Source organism: Aythya ferina (genome assembly GCF_964211825.1).
Source record: "Aythya ferina genome assembly, chromosome: 37".
Classification (NCBI taxonomy): Eukaryota; Metazoa; Chordata; class Aves; order Anseriformes; family Anatidae; genus Aythya; species Aythya ferina.
The window spans coordinates 24,426-33,494 of NC_140334.1; the positions used below are offsets into that span (position 1 = coordinate 24,426).

The 9,069-nt window shown below is 57.7% G+C and overlaps 1 protein-coding gene across 1 annotated transcript in view; it reads right to left on the bottom strand.

The window, feature by feature from the left end:
- Positions 1-60: 60 nt before the first annotated feature.
- Positions 61-9,069, bottom strand: part of STX4 (syntaxin 4) — a gene marked incomplete at its 5' end in the record, with an annotated part of 9,316 nt that continues 307 nt past the window's right edge. The window contains 10 exons of the mRNA XM_084502277.1: positions 61-438; positions 943-1,041; positions 1,429-1,539; positions 2,436-2,573; positions 3,414-3,490; positions 4,411-4,519; positions 6,132-6,202; positions 6,306-6,380; positions 7,170-7,269; positions 8,377-8,523. Of these exons, the coding sequence (XP_084358403.1) occupies positions 958-1,041; positions 1,429-1,539; positions 2,436-2,573; positions 3,414-3,490; positions 4,411-4,519; positions 6,132-6,202; positions 6,306-6,380; positions 7,170-7,269; positions 8,377-8,523 (912 nt within the window). The 3' untranslated portion in view covers positions 61-438; positions 943-957. The remainder of the gene's footprint in view (positions 439-942; positions 1,042-1,428; positions 1,540-2,435; positions 2,574-3,413; positions 3,491-4,410; positions 4,520-6,131; positions 6,203-6,305; positions 6,381-7,169; positions 7,270-8,376; positions 8,524-9,069) is intronic.

Consider the following 9,069-nt stretch of genomic DNA (forward strand, 5'->3'; position numbering starts at 1 on the left):
GGTCACACCAGGGGGGGGACAACATCAAAGGGGGGGGGTGGCGGGGACACGAGGCGAAAATTTGGGGTGAAAAGTGCTTTATTTGGGGGTTCTCGTCCCCTTTTTTTTTTTCCCCTTCCCCTTTTTGAAGGCGGGGGGGGGGGATTTTGGGGACACTGGGGGGGGGATTTGGGGACACGGGGGGGCCCTTGGGGACACTTTGGGGGGGGGTTTGGGGACATTTTGGGGACGTTTTGGGACTTTTTGGGGCTGGGGGGGGGCAGGAGGTAGCTCGGAGCAAGATGGCGGCGTGGTCGTGGGGCGCCCCCCCCCAATTAAAGGGACAGGAAGTGACGTCAGTCGAGGCAGGAAGTGGGCCCCGCCCCCCCTCTCCAGGGGGCGGGGCCAAGGCACCAGTGGGTGTAGTGTGAGCCAATGGCGGCCGGCGGTGGGCAGGGCCTGGGGAGGAAGTGACGTCAGTGGGCGGGGGGTCAGGGGGGGTGGCCCAGTGCCTCCCAGTTTAACCCAGTTCAACCCAGTTCATCCCAGTTCAATCCAGTTCATCCCCCTAGACCCTCCCGGTCACCCCCAGTTCATCCCAGTGCCTCCCAGTTTAACCCAGTTCATCCCAGTTCATCCCCCTAGACCCTCCCAGTCACCCCCAGTTCATCCCAGTTCATCCCAGTTCCCCCCAGTTCATTCCAGTGCCTCCCAGTTCATCCCAGTTCATCCCTCTAGACCCTCCCAGTCACCCCCAGTTCATCCCAGTTCCCCCCAGTTCATCCCATTCCCTCCCAGTTGCCCCCAGCGCCCCTCCCAGTGCCTCCCAGTTCATCCCAGTCCCCCCCAGTTGCCCACAGCGCCCCTCCCAGTGCCTCCCAGTTCCCCCCAGTTCATCCCATTCCCCCCCAGTTGCCCCCAGCGCCCCTCCCAGTGCCTCCCAGTGCCTCCCAGTGCCCTCACCAGTCGGTCCCAGTGCTACCCAGTGGCCGCGGTGGCGGCGATGATGGCGGCGACGATGAGGACGGTGACGAGGACGCAGGCGGCCACCAGCAGCTTCTTCTGCGGGGGGACAGCAGGGACGGGTTGGGGACAGGCCAGCACCCTTGGGTGCCCCCACCCTTGGGTGCCACCACCCTTGGGTGCCACCAACCCGATGACGTCAACCCAAGTGCCACCAACCAAGTGCCACCATCCCCAGGTGCCACCAACCCAAGTGCCACCAACCCGATGTCACCACCCTTGGGTGCCCCCACCCTTGGGTGCCACCAACCCGATGACGTCAACCCCAAGTGACATCAACCCAATGTCACCAAGTGCCACCAAGCCAAGTGCCGCCACCCTTGGGTGCCACCAACCCAATGTCACCAACCCAAGTGCCACCACCCTTGGGTGCCACCACCCTTGGGTGCCACCCGTGTCCCCTCCCCCCCCCCCCGGTGTCCCCACCCGCCGCGCCCCGCGCTGGTGCTCCCGCGCCGTCCCCAGGTGCTGGTGGCCCTTGCGCACGCAGGTCCCCGACTCCAGGATGTTCTTCTCGATGCGGTCGATCACCTCCCCCTGCGCACCAGTATAAACCAGTATGAACCAGTATGAACCAGTATAGACCAGTATAGACCAGTAGGAGCCAATATAAAACCAATTATGAACCAGTATGGACCAGTATCAGCTAGAAGCATGGGCCATTAGGCATCAGTATGGATGAGTATGAACCAGTATAAACCAGTATAAACCAGTATGAACCAGTATGAATGAGTACGGACCAGTATGAACCAGTATGGACCAGTAGGAGCCAATATAAAACTGATTATGAACCAGTATGGACCAGTGTCAGCTAGTAGTATGGGCCATTAGGCATCAGTATGGATGAGCATGAACCAGTATGGACCAGTATGAACCAGTACAAACCAGTACAGACCAGTATAAACCAGTGCAGACTGGTAGGAACCAATATAAAACCAATATAAAGCAGTACGGAGCAGTGTGGGTCGGTACGGACCAGTATGAACCACCAGTATGAGCCAGTAGGCATCACTGTGGACCAGTATAAACCAGTATGGACCAGTATACACCAGTACGGACCAGTAGGCACCAGTACAGCTGCCCAGGACACTGCTGTACCCTCCCAGTCCCTCCCAGTGCCCCCCAGTCCCTTCCCAGTATGGACCAGTAACCCCCAATTCCCTCCCAGTCTCCTTCCAGTCCCTCCCAGTGCCCCCCAGTCCGTCCCAACCCCGTCCCAGTCCCTCCCAGTGCCCCCCAATCCCCTCCCAGTCCCTCCCAGTGCCTCCCAGTCCCCACCAGTTCCCTCCCAGTGCCCCCCTATTCCATTCTAACACCCCCCAGTTCCCTCCCAGTCCCACCCAGTCCCTCCCAGTGCCTCCCAGCCCCTCCCACTCCCTCCCCAGCCCCTCCCAGTGCCCTCCCAGTCCCTCCCAGTGCTCCCAGTTCCCCACCTGCCCCTCGACGGTGGTCCCCAGTAGCATGAAGAGCTCTCCCAGTTCGCGCAGGCCCCGTTCCAGTCGCAGCAGCTCCTGGTGCCGCGCCGTCACCTCGTCCAGCGCCGCCCGCGTCGCCCGCGCCGCCCCCAGCACCTGCGCCAGCACCCATGGGTGCCCCCTGACACCCATGGGTGCCCCCGACCCCCACCCGGACCCCCCGACGCCCATGGGTGCCCCCCGACGCCCAGGGGTGGCCCATGAGACCCAGGGGTGCGCCCGTTGTCCCGGTGTCTGCGTGGTTGTGGGGGTGGGGAGGGGCACCCACGGGTGCTGCTGGGCACCCTTGGGTGCTATAGGGCAGGTAGGGGACCTCTGGATGTGTGTGGGTGCTACTGGGCACCCATGGGTGCTACTGGGAAGCTATAGGGCCTTCAGATGTGTATGGGTGCTACTGGGCACCTATGGGTGCTGTGGGACACCTATGGATGCTATAGGACACCTATGGGTGCTATTGGGCACCTATGGGTGCTACTGGAGCCCTATAGGACCTTGAGGGACCTATGGGTGCTGCAGGACACCTATGGGTGCTATAAGACACCTATGGGTGCTACTGGAGCCCTACAGGACCTTGAGGGACCTATGGGTGCTGCAGGACACCTATGGGTGCTATGGGACACCTATGGGTGCTATGGGACACCTATGGGTGCTACTGGAGCTCTACAGGACCTTGAGGGACCTATGGGTGCTGCAGGACACCTATGGGTGCTATAAGACACCTATGGGTGCTATGGGACACCTATGGGTGCTATAGGACACCCATGGGTGCTATAGAGCATCCTTGGCCCCTTTGGGTCCCTATGGGTGCCACCGGCTACCTGTGGCACCCATGGGTGCTGGGGGGAGACCTATGGGTGCTGGGGGGGATCGGTGGGATCTGTGCCCCCCCCAAGGCCCCCCTCCCCTCCCCCCAGCACCCATGGATGCCCCCCTCACGTTGGAGACGAAGACTTCGCTCTGCCCCGTCTCCAGCATCTCCTCCAGCTCCTCGTCCGTCACCGCTGAGTTGCCAGCTGGGGGGGGGACACAGAAATTAGGGGGGGGTCCCCAAAATTTGGGGGGGGGTCCCAAAATCGGGGGGGTCCCGAAATTGAGGGGGGGGTCACAATTATTAAGGGGGGGGTCCCAAAAACTACCAGGAGGGTCCCAGAAATTAATGGGGGGGGTCCCAAATATTAGGGGGGGTCCCAAAAATTAATGGGGGGTCCCAGTTATTAATGGGGGGGTCCCAATTATTAGGGGGGGTCCCAAATATTAATGGGGGGGTCCCAAATATTAGGGGGAGGTCCCAAAATTAATGGGGGGGGTCTCAAAAATTATAGGGAGGTCCCAAATATTAATGGGGGGGTCCCAATTATATGGGGGGGGTCCCAAATATTAATGGGGGGGGTCCCAAAAATTAATGGGGGGGTCCCAAAATTAATGGAGGGGTTCCAAATTATTAACAGGGTGTCCCAAATATTAATGGGGGGTCCCAGTTATTAATGGGGGGGTCCCAATTATTAGGGGGGGTCCCAAATATTAATGGGGGGGTCCCAAATATTAATGGGGGGGTCCCAATTATTAGGGGGGGGTCTCAAAAATTAATGGGGGGGTCCCAAAATTAATGGAGGGGTCCCAAATTATTAACAGGGTGTCCCAAATATTAATGGGGGGTCCCAAATATTAATGGGGCGGTCCCAATTATTAACGGGGGGGTCCCAAAATTAATGGGGGGGGTCCCAAAAATTAATGGGGGGGTCCCAAAAATTAATGGGGGGGTCCCAATTATTAACGGGGGGGTCCAAGCAGCAGGTGGGGGCCACCCAATTCCACCCTCACCCCCCCAACCCCTTTCCCGCCACCCCCCCCCAAAGCCCCCCAGGGATTTTGGGGGACCCCCCACCCCATATTATTTTTTTTTGGGGGGGGGGTCCCGGGGGGGGGCACCCACTGATCTGCAGCTGGCGTCGGACCCGCTCGAGGCTGCGCTGGCGATAGCGGGCCTGGGCCGCGTGGCAGCGCCCCGTCAGCTCCAGGAACTGCTGGGACAGCACCCCGTGCTGGGGGGGGGGACAAAAAATTTGGGGCATGAGGCTTGGACCCCCCCCGAAAACCCCAAAAGGCAGCGGGGGTCCCAAAACCCCCATTAGGTACCCCAAAATCCCGTTCGGCGGGATCAAAAACACACTGTGAGGGCCCAAAATCCCACTGTGAAGGCTCAAAAAACACTTACAGGATCCCAAAATCCCACTTGGGAACCCAAAATCCTATTTGGGGACCCCAAAACATCCCACAGGAAGCCCAAATCCTATTTGGGAACCCCAAAATCCCACTTGGGAACCCCAAATCCTATTTGGGGACCTCAAAATCCCACACTGAGACCCCAAAATGCCACTTTGGGGCCCTGAAATGCCACTTCGAAACCCCAAAATCCCACTTAAGATCCCAAAATCCCACTTGGGAACCCCAAAATCCTAATTAGGAACCCCAAAATCCCACTTGGGGACCCCAAAATCCTAATTGGGATCCCCAAAATCCCACTTGGGAGCCCCAAAACCCCACTCTGAGGGCCCAAAATCCCACTGTGAAGGCCCAAAACCCATGTATAGAACCCCAAAATCCCACTCAGAAACCCCTAAAACCCACTTAGAGGATCCCAAAATCCTATTTGGGAACCCAAAATCCTGATTGGGGACCTCAAAATCCTAATTGGGAACCCCAAAATCCCACACTGAGGGCCCAAAATCCTACTGTGAAGGCCCAAAACCCACTTACAGGATCCCAAAATTCCACTAAGGAACCCCAAAATCCCACTCAGAAACCCCTAAAACCCACTTATAGGATCCCAAAATCCTACTTGGGAACCCAAAATCCTAATTGGGGACCTCAAAATCCTAATTGGGAACCCCAAAATCCCCTTTGAAGACCCCAAAATCCCACTGAGGGCCCAAAACCTCCCATGGGACCCCCAAATCCTATTTGGAAACCCTAAAATCCCACGTGGGAACCCCAAATCCTACCTGGGGACCCCAAAAACCTCCCATGGGACCCCAAAATCCCATTTTGTCCCCCCCAAATCCCATTTGGGGACCCCAAAATCCCCTTTAACCTCCCCAAAATCCCACTGGGAGGCCCCAAAACCCCTACAGGGACCCCAAAACCCCACCTGGATCCCCTAATCGCCCCCAAAACCCCCCTTTTTCCCCCCAAATCCCCTTTTAACCCCCCCATCTCCCCCCTCAACCCCCCCATCACTCCCCAGGCCCCCAAAAAACCCCCCAAACCCCCCAAATTTCACCAAATCCCCCTTTTCTCCCCCAAACCCCCTTTTCCCCCCCAAATCCCCTCTTTTACCTCCTAAAACCCTACTTTTTCCCCCAAAACCCCCCTTTTTCCCCCCAAATCCCCTTTTAACCCCCCCAACTCCCCCCTCATCCCCCCCACATCACCCCCCAGGCCCCCAAAAAACCCCAAAACCCCCCAAAATTTCACCAAATCCCCCAAACCCCCTTTTCCTCCCCAAATCCCCCCTTTTCCCCCTACAAACCCCCCCTTTTTTCCCCCAAAAATCCCCTTTTAACCCCCCCAACTCCCCCCTCACCCCCCCACATCACCCCCCAGGCCTCCAAAAACCCCCAAAACCCCCCAAATTTCACCAAATCCCCCCCAAACCTGCGTGCGCTTCACCCTGGCCCCGATGGTGTTGCGGTTCTCGTCCTCCTCCTCCTTCCCCGGCTCCAACCCTATAGAAATTTTTTTGGGGGGGGGTTCAAATCTTTCCGGGGGGGGAAGGGGGGTCCTATAGGGTCCTGGGGGGGGTGACCCTATAGATTTTTGGGGTCTCGCCTTTCAGGCGGGCGCCGATGTCCCGGGTCAGCTGCTGGATCTCCTCGCGCAGCGCCTGCAGGTCCCGCTTCAGCCCTGGGGGGGGCACAAAAAACCCTCAGGGACCCCCCCCTAAATACCCTTCCCCTATAGCTTGACCCTTCCCCTATAGGCTCGCCCCTTCCCCTATAGGTTTGCCCCTTCCCCTATAGGTTCACGCCCTCCCCTATAGGCTGCCCCCCCCCCCCCAAATGCCTTTACGGCCTCCCCAAACCTCCTTGTGCCCTCCCCCAGGTACCCCCCAGCCCCTATAGACCCCCTATAGACCCCCCAAGCCCCTATAGACCCCCTACAGACCCCCCGAGCCCCTATAGAACCCTATAGGCCCTCAGAGCCCCTAGAGACCCCCCAGAGCCCCTATAGCCTCCCCTATAGCCCCCCCTATAGGCAACTGGAAGCCCTACAGCCCCCCTATAGCCTCCTACAGACCCCCCCATAGGTCCCCTATAGCCCCCCTACAGACCCTATAGATCCCCCTAGAGTTCCCTATAGCCCCCCATAGCCTCTATAGACCCCCCCTTATAGACCCTACAGACCCCGCATAGCCCCCATAGACCTCCCTGTAGCCCCCCAGAGTCCCTATAGACACCCTCAATGGACCCTATAGAACCCCCATAGCCCCTATAGACCCCCCTAAAGCCCGTATAGACCCCCTATAGCCTCTATAGCCACCCCCATGGACCCTATAGCCCCCCATAGACCCCCTATAGCCCCCATAGGCCCCCCTATAGCCCCAATAGCCTCCCCCATGGACCCTATAGCCCCCCTATAGCCCCCCCTATAGCCCCCTGTAGCGCCCCCTATAGCCCCCATAGGTCCCCCCACCGTCGTCGGGCAGGGGGGTGCCGAGCACGGCCTCCTGCTGCTGCTCCAGGGCCCCCAATTTCTCCTCCAGCGCCCGCAGCGCCGCCCGCACGGCCCGGGCCTGCATAATTATATGCAAATTAGATGCTAATTAGCCAGTCAATTCCATGTTAATGAGATGCAAATGAGATGTGGGGGCGGAGCATGTAGACACGGCCCGGAACATGACAGCTTTGTGTGCCCCCCGTGCTCATATAAAGGTCAAGACCCCCAAAAGTCATCGTTTTATGCAAATTATATGTTAATTAGGTGATAATTAGGTGATTGTGTTTGTAAACAACCGGTGTTTGTATGCTAATTATATGCAAATTGTGTAGGAAGTGGGAGGGATCGAGCACTGCCCCTTCTGTTGTGCACTCCCTGGCCGTAAAAATGCAACAAACATGCTAATTACATGCTAATATGCTAATTAGCACCCAAGGAAATATTACAGGGGGTTGTCTGTGTGATTGGATATGCAAATGAGATGCAAAATGCATGCAAAAATGAAACAGGGGGTCTGGTACCTGCAGGTCACGCTTCTATCTGACATATATGATATGCTAATGAGATATTAGGACACGTTAATTAGGTTCTGAGGGATATATCACTAAATTAGCATGCAAATCATATGCAAATCAGGGTGATATAAATCTACAGGATATAATTAATTCAATTAATTAATTAAATTTCATGTAATTAACCATCTTCCACCCTGCTGTATGGCCGTAATCCCTAGCCAAAATCCAACTACCAGCTAATGTATGTTAATCATATGCTAATTAGACACCAGAACATGTTGACTGTTATGCTAATTATATGTTAATTAGATATATGCTAATTGGTGCTAATTAGGCCCAGGGGATCCACGTTTCCTTACCCACTCCCCCCATTCTTCCCCACCCCCATGCCCATAAATGTCCCTGACACCTCAAAGCCACGCCCCTGCGCTTAAACGACATGCAAATTAGATTTAAAAAAATATGCAAATCATATGCAAATTAGGGCGATGACATCACCGGGGGGTCTAGAACCCCCCCTCTACCTCCTTTACCCACCTCCCACCCCCCCAAATATTCTCCCTAATGACGCAATGGGGGCATACAAAATTATTATGCAAATTTAATGTAAATTTTATGTAAATTCATGCAGATTTATGCAAATTAGGCTCGAAATAAGCCCCGCCCACCTGCAACAGGGTCTCAGTGCCGGGGGGGTCCGGGGGCTGGGGCCCCCCCACCAGGGCCACGCGCTCGTCCTCGTCGTCGCTGGGGACATCGTCTGGGGGGGGGGGAAGGGGGAATTTTGGGGGGGTTTGGGGGTTTTTTTGGGGGTCCTGGGGGGGGTCTTGGGGTTTGGGGGGGGCTTGGGGGACCTTTTTGGGGGGGTCTTGAGGGGGTTTTTGGGGTCCTGGGGGGGGTCGCGGGGGGGGTGGGGGGGGATTTGGGGGGGGGTCTTGGGGACATTTGGGGGCGTCTTGGGGGTTTTTGGGATCCTGGGGGGGTTTTGGGGGTCCTGGGGGGGGGGTCTTGGGGTTTGGGGGGGACTTTGGGGGGGGTCTTGGGGGGGGTTTTTGGGGTCCTGGGGGGGTCGTGGGGGGGTCCTTGGGGGTTGGGGGGGGGGCATTTTTGGGGGGGGTTTTGGGGAGTTTTGGGGGGTCTTGAGGTCCTGGGGGGGGTCTTGGGGACATTTGGGGGGGTCCTTGGGGGACACTGGGGGGGTCCTTGGGGACTTTGGGGGGGTCCTGGGGACATTTGGGGGGATTTTGGGGTCCTGGGGGGGGGGTCCTGGGGGACATTTCGGGGGGGGGGCGGAACCCCCTGTTTAGTTCCGGGGGGGGGCGGAACCCCGCGGCGGGGCCCCGGGGGGAACCCGGCGGCCT